The sequence below is a fragment of the Leptodactylus fuscus genome, chromosome 2, assembly GCF_031893055.1.
Source record: "Leptodactylus fuscus isolate aLepFus1 chromosome 2, aLepFus1.hap2, whole genome shotgun sequence".
Lineage (NCBI taxonomy): Eukaryota > Metazoa > Chordata > Amphibia > Anura > Leptodactylidae > Leptodactylus > Leptodactylus fuscus.
This window is the reverse complement of record NC_134266.1, coordinates 199,535,466-199,559,801: the sequence shown is the minus strand read 5'-3', so window position 1 is coordinate 199,559,801 and position 24,336 is coordinate 199,535,466. Positions and strand designations below refer to the sequence as shown.

Genomic DNA, 24,336 nt, shown 5'->3' with positions numbered 1-24,336 from the left:
TTTTATGGCTTACAATCTGAAGCTTCATGGCAAGACATATAGTGAAGCCGATAAATGGCTGGTGTACTGGCAGCCATTAAAGGGTCACATTGTTAAGCTAAATAGTTAAAAAACAAGTATTTTCAAACACATGCATTGAAGGCTGGAATGCCATAAGTACAGCGAGTATATTAGATTGTAGCCTGTAATTTCCCAAGGAAATGATACACCAAATACAAGCACAGCACATTTTCCAAGGCTGTGACTCCACAGGTCAATTTTCAACAAGCCAAGTGCCCAAATCATGTGAAACATGAAAAACATGAAATGCTAGGAATTGAAAATATTATGGATTTTGCTTTTTTTTTTTTTTTTCACTTTCTGTATTTATGTTATGTCCTCATCATTTAAAAAGGACTTATAATGAGAGTAGTTAGTGTCGCTACTAAGCATGTACATGGCACATACACCAAAGAAAGTTGGAACATACTATGTGGCTAAATATAATGAAAATGGACAATGTCAACCAATGATTTCACTAACTTATTGTAATGCAGCAGGTGTAGACCCACCAAGTTAACAAACCAGTTTGACTTTAACCTTTAACTATTAATCCTTGATATTGATTAGGAACTAGGTCACTACCCCTAGTAGTCCCAATGTTAATGACAGATGACCTAGGCAGGTCAATAAATGGCAATACACAACACCAAAGGGAACAGGCAGAGATGTGGTCATCTGACAAGACAAGGTCAGGGCAGACAGAGTTTGTTTGTCAAAGTAATCCAGGCAGAGGTCAGGCCAGGCGGCACAGGATCATCTGCGAGATACAGATCCATATGCAAGAGACAGGCAGACTACAGAACAACACCCACAGCACACTGGCAGGTCAAGCTCCTGTTACAGAATCTATGCCAAGTAGCCTAAAGATGCAAGAGCTTGTCTAGAAGCAGAATGTAAGGCTTAAAGGGGTTTACCCATGAATATAACTCAATTTCAATTTGTGGACAATTAAAACTTAAACATTTTTGCAAATATAAATAGTTAAATATGTTGCAGAGCTTTATAGATTTTCTCTATCTATTTTAGTGGTGACAGTCTTTTGTCTTGATTGGTTTCCAATGGATACCACCATGAATGCATGATATTTCTATGGCCTGGCACTTGGCGGAAATCCAGCTATGATTTCCTAATTTGTTACACAGAAACACAGAGCCTCCAGATATACTGCAGTCTGTCACTATTGGCTTTATGATGAATTGAACAGTTCTTTGCATCCTCTAACAACAGATTTGAGGCATCTAATGCAGAGAAATGTACTGGATATACAAGCTGGACACTCAGCTCACCAATGGTTTTAACAAAACTTTATGAACTGATCAGCTTGGGTGTTGGGATCCCGACTTGAAATGTGTTTGGGCCAAAAATGGGCATTAAGTGAACTGGTGAACATATTTTACCTTTGTCCTATTTATCCATGTCCCATCTTTAATTGGAAGGAGGGGTTTGTTCCCCAGGGATATGCAAAATTAGTTGAACGTCCAATAAAGACTTTTTTTTTTTTTTTTTTACGCAACTGATGCAAGAGCCTGGAATTTTTAATCTCAGTATCTTGAGGTTTATTTTTTTTTCTTCTATTACTCAGAAACAGGCAGAGACAGAACATGCAAAAGATGATAAACCAGCCAAATAACAAAATCGTGGTCGGATTTAGGACGTAGAAAGTTCCAGGGGCAACACGGTGGCTCAGTGATTAGCACTTCAGATTTGCAGCACTGGAGTCATGGGTTTAAATCCCGCCAGGAACAACATCTGCAAGGAGTTTGTGTGGATTTCCTCCCATTCTACAAAGACATACTATTAGGGGAAAAAAAAATGTACATTGTGATCCCTATATGGGGCTCACAATCTACAAAAAAAAAAAAAAAAAAAGTTCCTGCATTTATGATTGTATCACTTGGCGACAAATTAGTAAAAGACGACTGTCCCCACTAAAGAGGATTAGAAAAAAAAAAATTAAAACTGTGCAAAATTCTTAATTATTTAAATTTACAAAAACCTTTAACTTTCGGTTAAAAAGTTTTTTTTTTTTCGTTTTTTTTTTCAGCGAGAGCCAATAGTGGATTGTGTAGAAGTATAAATACTCCCTATATATTTCCCATTCCTTTTGTAGCCATTGCTTGCTTTGACTTAAAAAACACAGCAAAGTCTGTAACAAAAATACCTGCGTTTCCAAAACCTGGGGACTCAGTCATAAAGTTGCTTAAAGGGATTCTACCATTAAAAAACTATTTTTTCTAGGTAACACGTCGGAATAGCCTTTAGAAAGGCTATTTGTCGCCTACCTTTGGAAGTGCTCTCCGCCGCGCCGTTCGTTCGAAATACCGGTTTGTACCGGTATGCTAATTAGCTCTCTCGCATCAATGGGGGCGTCCCCCAGCGCATGAGATGCGATGGAGGCGTCCCCATTGCTGCTCGAAAACCGACTGCAGCGTCGCCTCTGTGTTCTTCTGTATCCTCCCCTTCCTTCTTCAACTTGATGTCGGACGCCTGCGCAGTACGCTCTGTTCGGCGAAGTTTGTCGAACGTACTGCGCATTCCCGCGGCCATAGTGCCGACACCGCAATTTCGCGCATGCGCAGTACGTTCCTCGAAGTCTACGCCGAACAGAGCGTACTGCGCAGGCGTCCGACATCAAGCCGAAGAAGGAAGGGGAGGATACAAAAGAACATAGAGGCGGCGCTGCAGTCGGTTTTCGAGCAGCAATGGGGACACCCCCATTGCATCTCCTGCGCTGCGGGACGCCCCCATCGCTGCGAGAGAACTAATTAGCATACCGATACAAACCGATATTTCAAACGAACGGCGCGGCGGAGAGCACTTCCAAAGGTAGGAGATGAATAGCCTTTCTAAAGGCTATTCCGACGTGTTACCCAGAAAAAATAGTTTTTTAATGGTAGAATCCCTTTAAAAGGGTTGTCCAGTTTCAGGAAATAAATTATTGTTTTTATAACAAAATGTTAGACATGTTTTCTAATATAATTTTTGTGTCTCATGGTTATCTGCTTGCTGTCATTTCCATTGCAATTACCGCCACTAAAGAAGATCAAATCAATTAAGTTTATAAAGGGAATCTACATTGGAATATTAGTACACGGCATGAACTGGATAATTCAGTATACTTTAATACTTAGAATATTTTATCTATCTATATGGTCTGACCTCTGGACCTCCAAATGATTCTATGAATAAAGGGGCTGCTGTTTGATAAATTTGGCACATGTTAGACTCCTTCAGACTCATTCTTTATAACATCTCTTGGATGATATACTGTAGACTAGTATCGTGCACCAAAAAAACTGAAGTAAGGCTAAGGCCCCACAGGGTGATGCGCTGCGGGAAAGAACGCAGCGGCAACGCATTGCGGTTCTTCCCGTAGCGCTGTAAACAGAAAGTTTTCAGACTTTTCCTCTGCAGACTTTCTGTTACAATTATATCTATGGGGAAACCGATGGTGATTTTTACCGCACAGTGATTTTTACCGCACAGTAATTTTTACCGCAAAGTGGGCATGGGATTCACAAGAATCCCATCTACTTTGCAGAGACGGTAAAACACTGCAATTTTTCCCAACGCGTTTCCATCCCGTGGGGCCCCAGCATAAACCAGTAATAAATAATTCAATCCCCTTTTCTAGACAAACTTTGTCTAAACTGATTTACACCACAATTCTAGCGCACCAATGGCACATCTGTCCCACTGTGTACTGTGCAGGACCCTGAAGAAGCTTTATGGGTCCCATATTGTAAGGCCTTGCTTTGTCTGTAGAAAATATCTCCCTATTTATCTTTATTAATAATAATAATAATAATAAGATTTAGATGACGTTTTAGGGCTTCACGACCAAGTACTAGTGTTCCAAAGCTATGATCTCAAGTTACAATGTTTTCAACTTCCAATGGTCATCTGGAATGAATTACTTTAACTGCGGGAGGGATCGATACTGTATCAGTATCGTAAACGGCAGGGATGAATTGGGATATATAGACAAAAGATTTTATTCATACAAAGTGCAGAACTGGAATAACATAACCCAAATGTGAAAAGTGCCTTTTAACCCTATTAAAGTTACCCTAACCGCATTTGTACAATGCTTGGCAAGACTGTAGCTGTATAGGAGAGAATATGCCAGACTCTCTCAGTATCTTATCTTCGAGAAAGAAGAAAATGTTTAGACTGTCAATATTAATTGCACAAGAGTTACACCCAAAAAGACATGGAATGCGGGTTAACTCCTTCCTGCCACCTCTCACAGTACAGCCGCCACATTAGACTACAACAAAATCATAAGAGTTTTACACAATAGAGAAATATATATATTCAATAAGAAACATTAGTTTTACTATACAAGTTGGAAAAAACATAGACAAATAATGTATTTCTGTGGTTGCAATCACGTGTAAAATAGCGAGGTAAAATTGTATGTGGCCAACATTGCATATACCACAGAACTTGAAGCCAAGCTTTCTCAAACTGCTGAATGACAGTGTGAATATTTATTCCTATATTTTTATTTGTTTTAAATGGACTGGGCTGCTATCACGTCATGTGACAAAGCCTATGAAGTGGAAGGGGTGCTGAGGGAGTGACACTGCTGTTGCAAACAGATGATCTGGGGGGGTCCCTTCACCCCAATCTTTAACTGATGATATATCTTAAAGGGATTCTCTCATTGGAATCCATTTTTTCAATACTACCACATCAGAATAGCCTTAAGAAGGGCTATTCTTCCCCTATCTTTAGAATTCTTCTCCACGCCGCTGTTTCGGTGATTTTCCATATGTAAATGAAGCTCCAGACAGCACAGGGGGCGTCCTGCTGCACTCAAACAGCACAGGGGGTGTCCCCTGTGCTGCCTGAAGACTCTACAGCAAAGCCCTTCTTCTACAGTTGTGCGTGTCCTCCTGCATCCTCTTCTGCATAAGTGATGCCAGTACAAAGCTACTGAGCATGATCTCTGAGCATGATCTCTGTAGAACCAGAGAAAAATGGCCGTCGGCTCGGGTGATGATATATCTTATGATATATGCATACACGAGTGAACATGATATATTGCGTACACAAGTGAACGCAATCTCGCCGGAAGAAGATGCAGGAGGACGCACACGGCTGTAGAAAAAGAAGGGCATCGCAGGAGAGTCTTCAGACAGCACAGGGGATGCCCCCTGTGCTGTCTGGAGATTCATTTACATACAAAGAAAACTGGGAATATCACCAGAACGGCGGCGTGGAGAAGAATAGCCTTTCTTAAGTGGTAGTACTGAAAAAATGATACTAATGATAGAATCCCTTTAAGGATAGGTAATCAATTATTCAGCATGGAAAACTCCTTTAAAATTTTAACTGCCTACAGATTAAAATAAGGCTCTGTCTTTGGAAAAAACCCTTTAATGATAAATGTCATACGGTAGCAAGTAAACAGCCAAAACTCGTGACAGAAAAAAATGTCTCATCTGTTGGATAAATATAGAAGAGTTGGCAAGATTATCGTAGACAAGTTTGCAAATACAGTCACATTGATAAATCTGCCTGCGTAGACACAAACAGCTTGCAGCAGTAGTGGCTGTATACCAGGAAAGTAGCTACTGAACCAGGACTGTGTGTGTCCTGCTCTGTTCGCAGCCATGTACTGTACCAGGAACAATCATGTCCTTCCTAGACACCAGCTAATTCAATCACAGCACTTATTAGGCCACTTGTCCATAGAGAGGCGTCATCCAGCACGTGGCATGTGTTCAACTGTGGAACAAGTTTTATGAATCTGTTTCCTAAAGCTAAGGCGGAATATTTTCCAGCTATTCTAACTGGCTGTGCAAAGTAAATTTAATTCACACATTCCTACCTTTGTATAGGCTCCCTTTACATTCTGGATTTAAGCAAATCGCACTGGGTTCACACATAGTATAATTGTTGCAGAATTTTCACAGTAAAGCTCAGTACAGTGCAAATTCATGGCTCTGAAGAAACTCTATTCACAAACAGGGTTAACAAAATCTGCTGCAAGTTATATATGTTGTAGATTTGTGCTGCAGAATAATAATACAATACAATGGAGTCAATTCACATTATACGCATTACACATTTGATAAATGTCAGCCGCACTCTTGCTCACTTTCCGCTCCCCCATATACAAGCACAGACATATACATTAGAAGGTCTGCCTAGGTCAAGGTTGTATATGGAATATGTGAACCTAGCCTTTAATTTTCCACAATTTACCTGTCAGTGACTATTACTTCTAAAGCTCCAGTACACAGTGTGACATACTGTGCTCATATGGAGATGGAAAGAAAAGCAATGTAGTATACTCCAACATATGTTGTAGTACAGATGTATTCACTACTAGAAGATATGTTTGCAGGTAGGAGTATATAGTATAGTGGAACAGGTCTACTAATAAAACGTGACAAAAATCTATTGCAAACTGTGTGTATGCCTTACACCACATTTATTAACCGGTTAAGGACCAGGCCCAGAAGTACATTAAGGACCGGGCCTCTTTTTTCAAAACTGACATGTGTCACTTTAAATGGCAATAACTTTGAGACGCTTTAACTTACACAAGTGATTTTGAAATTGTTTTTTCGTAACACATTATACTTCATGTTAGTGGTAAACACTAATCAATATTTTTGTATTTATTTATAAAAAAACTAGCAAATTTGATGGAAATTTGGAAAAAATTGCAATTTTCAAAATGTGAAATTCTCTGCTTTTCAGGCAGATAGTCATACCATCCAAATACATGAATAAATATTATCTCCCATATCTCTGCTTTATATTGGCATCATCTTTTGATCGTCTTTTAATTCATTTTGGACATTACAAGGCTTACAAGTGTAACAGCGATTTTCCAGATTTACAAGAAAATTCCTCAAACTAATTTTTTAGGGAACACTTCAGTTCTGAAAGGAATTATAAAGGCCTATATAATAGAAACCCCCATAAATCACCCCATTTTCAAATCTACACCCCTCAAATTATTCAAAACAGCATTTGGGATGTTTGTTAACCCTTTAAGCATTTCATAAGAATAAAAATAATATGGAGGTCAAATTTAGACATTTCATTTTTTTTTCACTAATACATTCATTTAGACCTAAAATTAACACATTCACAAAGGGTTAAAGGAGAAAATGCATCTCACATTTTGTTATGCAATTTCTCCCGTGCACAGAAATACCCCACATGTGGGTGTAAACTGATTTTTGGGCACACGGCAGTGCACGAAAGGGAAGGAGTGACACTGGGTGTTTGAACAGCATATTTTGCTGGAATAATTTTCAGGCACCATGTCACATTTGCAGAGCCCTTAGCGTACCAAAACAATGGAAACCCCCCAAAAGTGACCCCATTTTAGAATCTACACCCCTCACAGAATTCATCAAGGGGTATAGTCAGCATTTTGACCCTACAGTTGTTCCACAGATTTTACTAACATTGGAATGTGTAAAAGAAAAATTACTAAAATGTCACTTTATCCCCAAAGTTTTCATTTTCACAAGGGGTTAAAGGAGTAAAAGCCCCCCAAAGTTTGTTAAACAATTTATCCTGAACACGGCAATACCCCATATGTGGCCATATTCTGCTGTATGGGAACATGGCGGGGCTCAGAATGGAAGGAGCGCTATTTGGCTTTTGGATGGCAGATTTTGCTGGAATAATTTTAGGTGCCATGTCGCATTTGCAGAGCCCCTAGAGAACCAATACAGTGGAAACCCCCTAAAAGTGACCCCATTTTGGAAACTACACCCCCCACAAAACATATCAAAGGGTAGAGTGAGCATTTTGACCCTACAGCTGTTTCACAGATTTTATTAACATTGGGACATGAAAATGAAAATTTACTTTTTTTCCAACAAACTGTCAATTTAGCTCCAAATTTTTCATTTTCACAAGAGGATAAAGAAAAAAAAGCTCCCTAAAGTTCGTTACACAATTTCTCCTGAACACAGAAATGCCCCATATGTGGTCATAATCTACTGTATGGGAACATGGTGGGGCTCAGAATGGAAAGAGCGCTATTTGGCTTTTGAAGGGCAGATTTTGCTGGAATATTTTTCAGGTGCCATGTCGCATTTGCAGAGCCCCTAGTGCACCAATAAAGTGGAAACCCCCTAAAAGTGACCCCATTTTGGAAACTACACCCCTCATAGAATTTATCTAGGGGTTTGGTGAGCATTTTGGCCTCACAGCTGATTCACAGATTTTATTAACAATGGGACGTAAAAATGAAAAATTACTTTTTTTTTCCAATTAATCGTCCATTTAGCTCCATATTTTTAATTTTGCAAGTAACTGAAGAATTAAAAGCCCCCCAGAGTTTGTTACACAATTTCTTCTTAACACGGCAATACCCCATATGTGGCCATAATCTGCTGTATGGGTATACGGTGGGGCTCAGAATGGAAAGAGCGCTATTTGGCTTTTAGAAAGCAGATGTGGCTGGAATAGTTCTCAGGTGTCATGTCGCATTAGCTGAGCCCCTAAAGTATCAATACAATGGAAACCCCCCATTGTGACCCCATTTTAGAAACTACACAGGTGACAGTAAACTGGAATTCACCAAGAAGTGACCCCATTTTGTAGGGACAATTTTAGGGCCTCTGCAAATGTGACGTGGTGTCCAAAAACAAAGAATATAAATCTGCACTCCAAAAGCACATATCGCTCCTTCACATCTGCGCCCTGCTGGGTACCCAAATAGCGGTGTATGCCCACATGTATGACACTGGTGTACCCCGGATAACGGACTTAATGCCATATGTGGGTATAAATGGCTGTTTGGGCACAGCCGGGCACAGAAGGGAAGGAGCGCTATTTTGGTTTTTGGAGCACAGTTTGGTTTTAGGACACCATGCCACTTTTGCAAAGCCCCTGAATTGCCAATAAAGTGGAATCCGCAGACATGTCACCCCATTTTGGACACTACCCCACTCATGGGATTTATCAAGTGGCAAGCATTTTTCACCCTTGAGTGTTGCATTTATTTAGTTTCCAGAAATGAAATCACAGCTGATAATGAGAAGTTAAAAATGAAAAATTTCCAGAGATTCGCCATTTTAGTGCCCGATATGTTGTGCCCAACTTATGTCAGCAGAGACACTCCAAAAACTGGTAAGCGGGTATCCCGGGCACAACAGCTTTTAGAGCGTTCATCTCTGATACAAGTCAGGCACAATATATTATGCACTGAAATGACGGATTCCTGGAAAAATTGTCATTTTCACCTCTCACAATCAGCTTCGTATTCATTTATGGATAATAAGTTATAGCAACACTTGGGGGTTAAAAATGCTCTCTGTACCCCTGGAGAAATCCTTCAGGGGTGTAGTTTCCAAAATAAGGTCACATATCAGGGGATTCCACTTTACTGGCATTTCAGATCTACAAAAGTGTCATGGCATCCAAAAACCAAACCGTCTGTGCTCCAAAAACCCAATAATCCTTCTTCCCTTTTGCGTGCAGCTGTGCCCTAATATCAGTTTATACCCACATATGACATTACGTCCGTTATCCAGGGTTCACCAGTGTCATACATGTGGCATACATGTGTCATAAACTGCAGTTTGGGCGCACAGCAGGGCGCAGAAGCGATGGAGCGCGATGCGGCTTTTGGAGTACAGATTTTGATGTTTGGTATCTGGACGCCATGTCATGTTTGTAGAGCCTGTAAGGTACCAGAAAAGTGGATTCCCCAAAGGAGTGACCCCATTTTGAAAACTGCACCCCTCAAAGAATTTATCAGGGGGTGTAGTGAGTATTAGTATCCCAGACGTGACTGCACAGCGGATGGCGAAGAGGGAATATATAAGCTGTGCGGAGAACATTGCAGACACCAAATTCCCTACTATGTCCCAGTAGCTCCTATGATTGGGGGAGTCACTCTGGGGGTCACTTTGGGGGTCACTTCTGGTGTCTTCTCCCTCATAAGCTGTAAATCTGGGGTGTCCCCTGATATTCGCTCGCACAGCTTATATATTCCCTATCTGCCGCAGCCAGTTGTGTTCTAATAATTTGGCGATTTTTTGGGGGTTTTGCCTTGACATTGCTAGATGCTATATTTTCTTTATTTTTCTGGTGACATGGCCATATAAGGGCTTGTTGTTTGCAGGATGAGATGCATTTTGTAATGACACCATCTTTGGGTGCCTACAACTTACTGATTACATTTTATTAACTCTTTCTTGCTGGATTAAAAAAAAAAAAAAAAAAAAATCAATCCTGCATTGAGTTTTACATTTTAAATTTTTCGCCATGCAGCGTACAGTATAAGTGACATGTGTCCTTTATTCTGCGGGTCGGTACGGTTACGGCGATACCTCATTTATGTTATTTTTTTATGCGATACTAAGTCTGCAGAACAAAAACACATATGGGGACATAAATCAATGTTTTTTGCATCGCCATCTTCTGAGAGACGTAACATTTTTATTTTTCGGTTGACAGTGTTGGTTGAGGGCTTATTTTTTGCGGGAAAATGTGCGCTTTTTATTGGCACTGTTGTGGGGTGAATATGACTTTTTGATCACTTTTTATAGCATATTTTGTAGGATGAGATGGCAAAAAATCATTATTTCCGGCGAGTTTTTTCCGTTTTTTTTTTTCCGACGTTCACCGTGTACATTAAATATTATTTCAGTTTTATTGTACAGGTTGTTACGGACGCGGCGATACCAAATATGCATTGCTTTTTTTAATTTTTAGTGCTTTTTTTTATATAATTCATTTTGTATAGAAAAAAGGGATTTTTGGACTTTAGAACTTTATTACTTTTTTCATACACTTTATTTTTTTTTTTTTAACTTTTTTTTTACTTTTTCATGTGTCCCTTTAGGACACTTGAATCAGTTGATGCTTTGATGAAAGCATCAGCTGATTCTACACAGTAGCTGACAGGACACGAGCAGGACATGAGCCTGCTCGTGTCCTGTAAGCTGCAGAGGAAGTGAGACACATCGCTCACTTCCTCCACCGCCTGGCAGGATCACCAGGTATGTGGGGGCTCCGGTAGTCTGGGGTCACTGGCCAGACCCCAGACTACCTTCTACTGACATCGGCACCCCCCGATCTCGCCGCGGGGGGTGCTGATCGGGTTAACTTGTCGGCGGATCCCTTTCGATCGCGCCGTGATGTTTGACGGCGCGATCGAAAGGGTTAACACGTCCAGTCGGACTCAGTTCCGACTGGACGTTATGGAGGAAGGGGTTAGGTGTTAGTAACACCTAACCCCTGTCCCCCCCGCACCCCTCCCCCCGCCAGAAAGGTACCTAAAGGCCGGACGTATTTCGGCAATAGTCCGGTCTTTAGGTACCAGCACATGAGGCCGTAAATTTACGTACGGCGGTCCTCATGTGGTTAAAGGGGTTGTTCAGGATCTGAAGATAATTGATATTGATGACCAATACACAGGACAGATCATCAGTATCAGATTTGTCAGGGTCCAGGTGTTATAATTTATAGGACAGTCCTCCTGCTATTCGAATGAATGGGAGCAGAGCTGCAATTCCCGATGCTATCACTACAGTGTTCGGCGCGCCATATACTGCATACAGTGTCTGGTTCATACGTAGTAGTGGTCAACCAAAAGGAATGATAGGCAGCACTTTCAAAGTATGGCTGTCTGAGGTGCATAATTCCAGGGAGGAGTAGCTGGACTCCTCCAAACACTGTGAACACATTGGACGATTGGACAGTACTGCAAATGGTTTACAACTCAGCTTGCTTATTTTTGTTGATATAGAATAACAGTTCATGCAAGTCGCATAGAGAATTTTAGTATACAGGTACAAAGCTACAGATAAAAAGAAAGGCTTCAGGTAAGCTAATGCCCTTCATATGCATATATGTTGTTGTAGATCAAAGGAGTCTGTATGACAAAATTTAATATAATTTCTAACAACAAAAGTAAGCTTTAAGAGTGCTGCCCATCCTCCCAATGTGTTCATACATTGCAGTAGTGGAGCCTGGAAAAGCAGTCTTACTCCCATTCACTTTAGTCCTCTCTACATCGAGCTGAAGAGATGCAAGTACATCGAAACAGCTGTCCTCGATTGAGAGACTATACCTGCTAATAATCCCAGCATCATTGCAAAACAAAGGCCTCTTGGAAGGTCGTGCATGATGCAAAAGGGAGCAACCTTTATTGGGTTATTTCACTGTAATTCTGTCTTCCCAACTACATCAGGGAAGATAGGCTTGCACATTCCAGTGAGCGCCCTCTATTGGTTTGCAATACTGAGGCAGCATCTGACTTCCTAATTACATCAGGGAAGACAGATTTGCATATTCTTCCCATAGTCCCATTCACTTGAAATGGACAACTCCTTTACCTGTTTTAAACACTTTTTATGGTATATCTGAAAATAAGATGATCAGCAATAAAATTCTCTTTAACTTTTCTGTCATATGGGGAAGAGGAGGCAGCTCCCCGTGGCCCACTGACTCTGGGGGGGCCCCACCACAGGGCCACATGAAGCAATTTCAAAGGGCATTATTAATTGAGGAGGCACTTTACAGAGGCAAATCAGATGTGGTAGAAGTAGTCATGGCGGTCTAGGTGGAAGAGACAGAAAATGTGAAAAATTACAGTCAGAGTGGTCACCTGTAATTCACTCAGATGGTCTGCAGAGTCAGTAGCTACCACTATATGGTCACTGTATGGTGGAAATATTGGGGGCCCCACTCAGATATGTCCCCCCCCCCCCCTCCTATGCTGAACCCCTAGCTACACCTCTGCTATAGAGTATAAAGATATTCCAGATTTATTATTCAACATCAGTCACCATGACATATCTAGTGCAATTCAATATGAGTCTTGAAAAGGTTTGGAATATTTATCTCTTTTCACTAGTTCGTTATACTATTGACAGTTTAATGTGTCCGCCATATTCTGCAAAACTGCATTTATTGATTTTTCATTTCCTTAAAATGGATTGTTTCTACAAACTTTACATAAATCGATAGTCCAACTGAATATAACAAATGTTGTAATATATCTTGTCAAAGGTAAAGCTTCTTTCTATTCTTATATTCTGCCTCCTAAACTGACTTTCACTCTGAAATATCTGCTATAGTCTCGAGGAGATATACTACATTGTCAAATAGGTCTATAGAAGAGGAGTGAATAAGAGCTATGGGAGAAAAAAAAACATAAGTGGAGGCTTATTAGACTGTATACACCACACACAGGGTATGGCACGGCTAAGTACAGCTTTCTGAAGACTGTTCTGTCCTCTGTACACAGGATGCAAGCTGCTAGAAATAGTTCTTGAAATAATGGATATATAGAGAAAATGTGCACAGGAAGGCAACACACCGACAGTTGGCCTTTGGAAGTCCTGCCTTTCATTGTACACTCTTGAACTTTTGCAGTGCAGTCTGTTGTCTACAAACTGAACTAGACAAGGCTAGCAAGGCCCTCTACAGTCAGAAACCTTGGATTCTTATCTAGTAGTGGTAATGAAAATCTACTGCATTCATGCAATTAAAAACAATGCTACATAAAGGGCAAAAAGAAACAAAAACACCTAACTGTTCTTACTGGGCACGAGCAAACATATTAACCCCAAACATTAGGTCTCCGGAGTTTAGAGTCGGGACTTATTTTTGGTGAAGTCGGAAAAAAAAAGTTACCAGCTCTGACATCAATATTTTTAATTATATTATACAATTTTTTCATTTTTATAATTAATTAATTAATTGAATAGGTTGTTGTAGGTTTACTTGTATAGGAATTTAATCACTAGACTATATAATAGATTAGAGCAGTACATGTACCACAGGTGACCCACCCTGCAGTCCCTGGGTGTACAAGCTACATTTGAGAACTACCTGTCCCCTCCCTCACTCTTGAATTTAAAAAAATAAATAAATAAATAAATAAATAAATACAACTACATTGCATTGTCAGTTTTGGAACATACAAAAAGGTTCAAAACTAAAGAAGTTCGATAAAATAATGTATTCTTTGTCCCAATGTAGGTTGATGTGAAGGTAATGCTCATACTGATGGCTGTATTTGTGAGTTATTCATTCCTTCTTCTTTATCTTTGACAGTTTTCTGGTGCAGATGGGTGCAAATATGGCACATCTTTGGCACACAGCCCTTTCACGGTCAAAGATATGCTACATCATTCATTCAGGTCTTAATAATTCAGGCAGTCTGGGACTTTATCAAGGCTGGTGGAGTAAATACCAGTCTCTTCTCCCCACTGGGTCATTTGAAGAGTCAGAGTGTTGTTCACATGACACAGTTGGGGACCGGAAGGGAGTGGATAACTCACAAATAAAGGAGATCAATAAACAACCTCCTAACTTTCGTGCCCTAATACACATAGACAGGGAATGTATGATATACTACAATACAGAAGACTGGGTGCAGCGGTCACCTCACACAAACAGGATGTCAGCCAGGAACCTGTAAACAGAAGCCACTGGAAACAAAAGAGCAGCAAGAGGAGTATATTCTTTTTTTTTTTTTTTGTCCCACAGCAAGTTAATGGGGTTGTCGAGGCAAAAATAGACAACCCGTTTAACATTTAAATCAGCTGGGGGCAGTAAAAAAAATTTTTAAAAAATGAATACTCATCTGTCCCAGTTGGTGTCCTTCTGCGTCTTTCCGGTTCTTCTGCTCCAGTGGCGTCTTCCAAAGTTCCACTGATTGCCCTCAGTGGTCACATGTGACTTCTGCGGCCAACCAACAAAGGGCCTGCTATGTCACTACCTGTGACATCACGGGTCCTCTTTCTGAGGCCTGTTGAGGCCAATCGGCGGCTTCAGCGGACCTCCTCAAGAGACCCAGGAGATGGCGTTGGAGCAGAAGAACCAGGACAAGTGGGAGGACACAGGATCAACGGGGACAGTTGAGTATGCTTTTTTTTTTTCTGCCCCCAGCAGACTTAAACAATTTTGACTGGACAATCCCTTTAAAAACCTGTTCCTTTAATAGTAGCGAATCAAAATGCAGCCCAAAATGGTACCAACTAAATAGGTTCACATATAGCAAAGAGTGAAAAATATCAAAAAAGTCACCGAGCCTTAAATCCAAAGGGATTAAAAAGGTAATCCAATTGTCAATTAGGAAAATAAGAAGTAATTTCAATATAAATGGTTATAAGATAGTTATGCTTGAAGAGATATCTTACTCTTAATTCAATTACTGTGCCCTCTAGTGTTTCCATAGTCCTCCTAATGCTCTGTCCATCTTGCATAGCATTCAGATACAGAATGGACACAGATGCTCGATTTACCTTAATTTCTGTGACAATATAACTCACCAATCGCTCTTAGTGATGTGACCTATGGAGAGCGGGACTATACTATAGAATGAAACTGCAGCTGCCTTTTGTAAAATGGTTAATGGGATTGTCCACAATGATCCATAGCTGACAGCAAAGAAATGAAACCACAGCAGCACTGTCACCAAGTAACATTGCTAAACAACATACATCAATTAATCGTCGCTGTGCCCCTAATCAATATGGCATTTAAACATTTTTTAAAAAAATATTATTTATCCACCCATTCAAAACACACGTCCCCCTGGAAGTTTCTATGCAAGATAGCTGTTGTTCTCCAAGTGGGAGGCGATCTTGAACTTTTCCTAAGTTCCCACCCAGTTGGAGAATAACATACATGTAACCTTTCAGGGTTCATATTCTTTGAACAGGTGGATGGATTTAAAAGACACGAAAATAAAATAATACCAAATTATTCTAGGAAACAGCGGAAATAATATGAGGTATGTCACTGAGCATTTTGTGCTTGGTAACAGGTCCTCTTTAAAAGGAAGTAGTCACCAGAATTGTCACCACTAAACCCACAGCACTGTCAGGGACGGTATAAAATAGTCTTTTAGCTTTTCCTGTGTTATGCTATAACTTGCAGATCACTTCAGTAGTCTGTATAGAGATTAGAAGACTCATTGTGTCAGTACTATGCACTGCAGGCCTGCCCACTTGACAGTACATTTCTATCAGTCCCCGTAACAGCATCAATACCTGGAATAGGGTGTTGTGAAGGAAATATAAACACACTATGAGATTTAGCATTGCACTATGCGAGTATAAAAATTTTGAAGATTTTCTGTAAACATGCCAGTGGATATGACCTGGAATACAGAAATTTTCTAAGGCCGGACTGATTATAAATATTTTTGGTCTAGAAAATCACTTGAAGAAATAAGTACAGTAATGTCTAGAACACACTACTATGAATTTCAGCTGTAAGCAAAATAATACTGAAAATCTTTGCTGTACTGGCATGGTAAAAGAATGTTAGAGTGGGTTCACATTAAGGTTACTTGTGTCCGTTGCTCTCATCCATCACAGGTGTCGTCTATATCCACATGTAAAAAAGTGTCATAAAAAGAGGTCATGATTTTTACTATTCTGATGGAAGAAAATGTCCTGCATGTAGAACTTTTTTTTTTTGTTACAAACATAAACAAGCAAGATAGAAGAGTGCTTGTAATGTTCTTTCCATTACAGTTAATGTGAATGGACACAAAAGGAGGGGTTTCTGTCCGTGGCCGTTGCTCTACTATCATTAGTGTCCGCTGCTGTCACCCTATGATGGATGACAGCAGCAGACTGTAATAACAGTAGTGTGAACATAACCTTACACAGCTAATATACAGTAAAATGTGCTACTCATTACTGCAATTAGAAAACTATGCGGTTAGGGATTTATTTAAAAAAAAAACCTGTGAACTCATGTGCAGCATGTGAAGGCATTTCTTAAACTCTCACACACTTTTCTGCTACTGTAATATTCTGCTGATTTTATGCAAGAAAATTCTGGCTTGTTTCAGTCCTATGGGAACAGACCCCCAAGTATGAAGCCTTTATTTATGGATTTCCTCCCTTTGCATTCTAAACTTGTTTGTGTAAGAAAACATCAATATCTGTATTACATAGCTTTGTGCAAATCTGGCCCAAATCCCAAGCGTGCAGTTATTTACATCCTCCCTCGAGGTAGTAACTGAACTTTGTTGTTACTAATGCCTGTCTGTACATTATCCAATATATATATAGTTAATGCTCTGTCTCAGATGCGACAGATTCCATTTTAGGGCAATACATTCACTGTACCATGTCCTCCATTTGTAGCAGAAATATTAGTACACATTGTAGTCTGGAATACAATTAAGCAAGGGTAAGGCTGGTCTTACACGGCCGTAATGTAAGTCTGCAATTGACGGTTTTCAATTGCGGACACATTATATTCAATGCGGCCACTTACACCACCGGATATTTTATCCGTGGTGTGGCCGGGCCAAAACCGTGGTTTGCAATTTATAGAACATGTCCGTAATGGCCGTGAATTGCGGCACTTCAGGGACTTGCCCAGAGAACTCTACGGGCAAGTGCGGCAGGACACGGACGTCTGCGGGTCTATGTTGCCGATCAGCAACTAGTGTTACTGATCAGCAACTTGCGGACCGTACATTCAATACAGTCGTGTAAGATCAGCCTAAGGTAAGCAAGTATGGACAGAGTAAAAAGCAGTTTCCCACCTAAGCAACTTATCGATAAGTTACAGATTGATGGCAGTCCCAACAGCAGGACCCCAACCTATCACAGAATTGGGTCTTTTTTGCTCCCTAGTCTGAATGGAGTGGTGGTTGGTAAATTGGACCCCTGCAAAGTACCACACTTGGCGGTTTCCAGCAGTCCCATCAAAATGAATGGAGTAGAGTTGTGCCTATCTGACCACCACTCATTTCACATTGCAGAGTAAACGTCCCATTTTTATGATTGGTGAACGTCAGATGGAATCCCACATTTAGCTTTTATGGACAACCCTCTAATGTTAGAATCCGTGGTTCGATGACCACACACACAAGATAAAACAAATCATTAAACTATTTAATACCACACACAATCCCCCCCCCCGACACTATAAACTGGAAGCCGACTGCCCTAAGGGCTACACTCTAGAAGGGGCTAATTCTCAAGGAGATCGCCTGCACTCTTCAGTGCAGTACTCGACATGGCACCTACCTTGCCTTTGAAGCTATGTCTAGTATAGCAACTCAGTACCATTCAACACAACACATTTTCCTAGCCTAATAAATCCTCATATTACACAGCATCAGGCAGCCGTTTGCTTTTTCACACAGTGATTAAAAGATTGAAAATCATTAACATATTAAACAGCCAAAAGGAAAGCTGCCAAAAAGTCAGAAATGACGTCCGGTTTGGGCCTGGCTATGTCATTCTTGGTGGCTGATGTGGTTTTGGACCTCAGTTAATAAATACCAACATTATAGCTGCTGGCTACATGTCTATACATTACATAAAAACCTATTATTACTATAAAATACCATAAAAAAAGTAAAACTGGCCTGTAAATAAATAACATTTTGACCACATCTGTTTAGAAATCCATAAAAAAAATCTGCAATACTGTAGTTGAAATTCTTTGAAGATGATTTATTAAATCCATTTCTCCAGCTTTCTGTAGAGTAATATTCATAAATCATTACTTGTACCATCATAAATGACAATTTTAGTTTATGTAGGAAAATATGGTCAAAGTCTGACAGTAGCAAAGACTGTAAACTGACTTTGCTAAGTAGCACTCCAGTGTAGTGATACCCAGTGTTAGGGGTCACGTATTACATAGTGTCAGAAAAACTCTCACTTGTATATACTTGTCAGTGAATTGCACTGTTGATGTGCGAGTTTATGTAGTGTTTATGATGTATCCAAGAGTAATTTATTATTTTTCTTTTGGGGCTGATGACATCAATGTTCATTACTGGCAGTCACAGGAGAGCCCCCTCTGGTTTTGTCATCTCTGACCTTAGGTCTGTGAATGGTATACCCTTTAAAGTTTGCAAAGCAACACTTTTCTCTCTACCACACAGATCCCATTATAGTCTAAAGGGTCTGTGGGTTTCCTTAGGTAGCCACTTTTTTATGCAGATAGGTTTCCGTACAGGGGCTCCCCAAGCGTACTCCTCGAATGCAGATGTGAACCGGGCCTAGGAAGCTGACTGTCCCATAGGCATTGCATGGAGGTATAGAGAACATGCTCCCCTGCCACTTCATTCAAACTTTCTACTGCCATCGTGCAGTAGAGAAATAGGGAGCTCAGTACACCCATTCTAGGAATGGGGTCCTCGGCAATCAGAAACGCATAACCAATTTATGGTCAGGAGATTTTTTTTTTTTAAAGCCCACACTGGATTATTCCACTGAAGAATTCACATCATGGAAATTCAGCATCTGTATTTTTCTGAAATCCACTAACACAATACAAACAAAATGATTGAAATGGAGAGGTTTTTGTAAAACCATTCCTGCTGTAATTGGAATATCTATGGGATCTTCATCAACCTTGAGAATGGAGAAAGATAAAGTAATATTCGCGAACACGGAAAGGTGGGCAAGCTTGTGTGCTGGTTCCAATCATATAACCCTGAATCAGAAGTAGTCAAGAAATCTGAGATTTGGATGAAAAAGTACCAACCAAGAAGAAGTGAAAACAACTTACTGAATAACACCCATAGAAAGAACCTTTCGCCACCTCCGCCAAGACCAGCTCTTTGCTTCATTGATACCAGTACAATTGGAATTTTTTCTCTGTCCTCACCATTCCCGAGCAATAAGTACTGGCAGTTGTGGTGCCTGATATGAAAGTTAGGCTCTGTACTGTCAGGAGGGCAGTGACACTGGCCACCTCAGGCTGAAACTCTGAACCACAGCCCTTTCCTGCTCCTACCTGACACCACCCATCTAACAATACAGAGTCAATTAGCATATCAGGCACCAAAACTAGCAGCCCTAATGGAGTTGGTGGAGATGGTGAAAGGTCCTCTTTACAGGGATCCTATCATTACAACACAATTTTTTTTTTCTGGATGACACGTAGGAATAGCCTTAAGAAAGGCTATTCTTCTCCTACCTTTAGATGTCTTCTCCACGCCGCCATTCCATAGACGTTCCGGTTTTCGTCGGTATGCAAATGAGATCTCTTGCAGCTCTGGAGGCGTGCCCTAGCGCTCAAACAGCACAGTAAGTAAGCTGCCATTTTCTTTTGGCCTGTGGGCATGCGCAGTCGACTCTGCCCGAGGCCTACAAGTTTGACCGCCTACGCTGGAAGAAGACACATGAAGAGGACGTTCCTGAAGAAGATGGAGGCGGCGCTGGAGAGTTCTCTCGCAGCATTGGGGACACCCCCAGTGCTGTTTGAGTGCTGGGGCCCGCCCGCAGTGCTGCGAGATAACTCATTTGCATACTGATGAAAACCGGGATTTCTATGGATCGGCGGCGCGGAGAAGACATCTAAAGGTAGGAGAAGAATAGCCTTTCTTAAGGCTATTCCTACTAGAGATAAGCGAACACTGTTCGGATCAGCCAATCCGAACAGCACGCACCCATAGAAATGAATGGAAGCACCTGTGACGCTGACTTTGCCGGTGGCCGGCCAGCGTCACAGGTGCTTCCATTCATTTCTATGGGTGCGTGCTGTTCGGATCGGCTGATCCGAACAGTGTTCGCTCATCTCCAATTCCTACGTGTCAACCGGAAAAAAATTGTGTTTTAATGATAGGATCCCTTTAACAATACATACAGCATGGCTCTGTGATACAGTATCCATAGCTTGCTCTCCTAAACAATTCTTCTAGGGTAAAATGCTGTACCTGATGGAACCATCTTTATTACGCCTTATGCACTAGTTTTCCGTAGTATAAAGACTGAAAAAGGTTGCAAAATTTTGTGCATCAATTTTGAAAAAAACCCTTTTTTTCACTCCACCCTCAATGTTTTCCTGAAAGGAAACATGGCGAGAGTGGTACCACTGCCCCTTCCCCAGATTTAGGATGCCTGAAAACTATGCCAGGTATGAACTGGTGTAGATTTCAGTGCAGGCACACGTCACCACCAATTTTCATAAATTTCCCCCTACGTGTTTTAGCATGCAAGGTACATGTACATGAGCTCTTTATGGTGCTTTCCCCATAGTGACCTGCAAAATGAACAGGTATAACCCCCAACTACTATTCTCTGAGGGGTTTGTCACTCATGTATGGTTCTGCTGTGTCTGACAGTCTCATCCTCCTCTTTTACACTTTTATGACCACTTTTTCAGATAGAAACTCCCAAATGTAGATGTATAACCTCTGCCACTTGTGGATGTATTGATTCATCTGACAGTTTTCAGTTTAGAACTGTCATATGTCCATTCCAAATTATTTTTTCCTACCCCAAAAACCTACCATATAATGGAGACAGAATAGTTTACCTAATGTTCACTATTCTATAAGCATCAAATCTTGATACATTTCTTCACGGGTCGTGTACACTTGGCGCACAGATGATGCCATTTACTTTTAGCCAAACCAAAATTCTTTCCTGGCCTGTGAGATGTCTGTAGAAGTTAAAGCTCACTACTAAAATTCTGTATCTACAATAGTTGTATTTCCTCTGATGTGCCAGAAGGAATAATGTAGTGATTTGTGGAAAGTTAAACTTCCAAGTGACATGCGTCATGAATCAGCACCATATCAGGCAGATACAATAAAGTGATGGTGCTGGACTGTGTCATAAAAACAGATACAGTGTTACTCAGTAGTGTTCAGAATAGCCACATGCCTGCAATGGACACGTTACAACAGTTGACAACCAGGATACATGCTTCCAAGACACCAACCACAACTTCCTAGTTCTTTATAACAGACATAAAAGAAGTGAAGCTGTCACATGCCATCCATTATACTACAACAACAACTCGCGCACAAGCCATTCACAATGCCCCGTGTACAGCAACAAGCCAGAACACAAAGAACCGCACATCCTAGCAAAGGGCAAACATTCCCTAAAGGAGTGTTTAACTGATCGTACAAGGTCAACACTTTAACATTTACCGATGTGCTATGAAAACTTGTTTGATTTCATTTTTACACCTGGTAACATGTATGTCATCAATATCCTATTTCAATGCACTTTGGTTTTTAACATCTTTGACTTCTCACCTGGCTGGGGTCAGTAGCCTTGAAGACATGGCAGGCCATCTCAGACTCTGGGTTGTCAGGCTGAGTCTTAATTAAGTAGGCAAAATAAGAGGGGTCCTGGCTATTATGGATGAAGCGGGCAATGTGTTGTGCCTTGTGCTCAAAGATGAAGACCGCCGTGTTGCCACTGGCTCCATTCAAAGCTGGCACACAGCGAAGGTGCGGGGCAACTACCAGTAGCTGGACCTCTCGACAAGGGGCCACACAACCAGGGGGCTCTTGCCTTTCTGCACGTCTGCGGATCTCTGCCACCAGCCATGGCAGCATTGGCAAAGTTGTCCTCCGGTCCAGGGATGACCAGCCAACATACCACAAGCGAAACCTTTTCTCCCCCTTGGCAGTCCTGTCAGGGAGTGGTGGTTCCTCCAACAGAGGGTGACATTGATCTGCTGAACTTCTCCTCTCCATGGCTTCTCCAGAACACAATAAGACACTGAAGATCCTGATATTGGAATAACCAAGTAATCCTGGCGATGGGGCAGCCTCAGCAGGACTGCAGCTGCTATGTGGAAGCTCCTAGCCTCATGGACAGTTCATGGACAAGTGATGATCGCCTGCTCCATACTGAAGGCACAATCCCTAGGAAGAAGGCGGCGGAGCTCCTTACAGCCGGCACATGGCAGGGTCAGCCACCGAAGACAATTGTGCCTTCAGGATCTGCTTTCCCACACAGTCCTGCTGCCTGTGCTGAGCTTCCTTCTCCCCTCCCTCAATCTCGTCATGACAGATCCTGCAGAGCAGCTTCTCCCCACCTCCTGCCTGCATATGTATAACCTGCTGCCTGCCCTGGATGGCTCACCAATAGCTAGCGGCGGAGTGACACTGACAGGAGGCTGCGCCTGCACCATTAACCCCGCAGCTTCCCTCTCAGGGATCCCTCACTGCAAGGACCAGTCCGAGGGGAAACCCCAAGCTGGTGCGACAACAGCAGGAGCCCCGGCCAGTCCCTGCTCCTCCCTGCAGCCCCCACCCCTTCCTTTACAGCATGGCTGAGAACACCCCTTCCACGACACAACTTTTATCGCCACACTTAGAAATACTGCAGTGTGCATGCGGTCGTCCGATCAGACCATGTCTGCAGGCGGGGGTGTCCTGGTACCTGAGGACTGGTCCCCGTCAGCTATGGTTGACGCCTAGCAGGGTGTGAGAAAGCTGGGTGTGGGGAGCCGCAGGCTGCAGGAGGAGTGAAGTCGTGTGTATCTGCGCCATGAGGACACGGCGGCTTCCTGTGTTCTGATATTACCATGTGCCCTATAGGACATGATGCACAGCATGATATCAGTCTAGGCCTCACACATTGCACACTTATTTATTCCTTCAGGATCAGTATGTACTGTTGTGGTGAAAGATACAATAACTACTTGCTCCTGTAAGGTCACATTCACACTTGTGTCATGAGCAAGCATTTTATAACACCACTATAATGGCCCACATTGGGCCATTATATTTTTAACCGGACACAAAGTTGAACATGCAGGACTTTGTGTCTGGTTAAAAAAAACGGTCTCGCCGCAGACAGACACAAGACGCTCACAGGCAGTCAATTTGCAAACTGATTCAAATGAATGGGTTTGAAAACTGACCGCCGGGTTTCTGTCTCCTGTCCAGTTTCTCTCGACAGAAAACGGAAACCCGAAAGTGAAGACCGAGCGCAGGTGTGAACCCGCCCTAACAGATAATATTTACTCACTGATCCCCATTCCAACCCAGGCCTGCCTCTGCTCTGGCTTCAGTCTGCTCTTGCGTATGACATCCATATGTCTGAATATTGTTCATCCCTGGGACATTATGTGCATTATTTCCTGAAGCGGAGGCAAGCCTGAGCAGTTGTGGGGATCGGTGAATAAGTATCACACTGCAGGCACACTAGCATTCAGGGACTCTGTCCCCCATTCCGTTTAAAATATGAGGAGAGAGAACCTGCGCCAATTTCGTCGGGAAACTTGGCAGGCCATTTTATAGTCTATGGGGTCCGCAGGTAAACACTTTTTAAGAAGGCAGGGTTTATGTTTTTCAGTCTCCCAAGTGGGCCTGAAGAACTGAAAAACGAACATTAGTATAAACCTAGAGTCAGGCATTATATGTTGGTATAATCTAACAGGTAGTGGCCAATATAAAGAGGACCTTTCATGGTTTGGGGCACAGGCAGTTCTATATACTGCTGGAAAGCCGACAGCGCACTGTCGGCTTTCCCGATCTGTGCCCCGGGTGAAGAACTAGCGGTGCCGGTACCATAGCTCTTCACAGTCAGAAGGGCGTTTCTGACACTGTCA

At 41.7% G+C, this 24,336-nt stretch overlaps 1 protein-coding gene across 2 annotated transcripts in view; it reads right to left on the bottom strand.

Moving 5' to 3' along the window:
- TBC1D4 (TBC1 domain family member 4) overlaps window positions 1-22,945 on the bottom strand; it is a 127,905-nt gene extending 104,960 nt beyond the window's left edge. For both annotated transcript variants that reach the window (XM_075265409.1, XM_075265410.1), the window contains exon 1: window positions 22,025-22,945. In XM_075265409.1, the coding sequence (XP_075121510.1) occupies window positions 22,025-22,471 (447 nt within the window). In that variant the 5' untranslated portion in view covers window positions 22,472-22,945. The remainder of the gene's footprint in view (window positions 1-22,024) is intronic.
- Window positions 22,946-24,336: the final 1,391 nt, after the last annotated feature.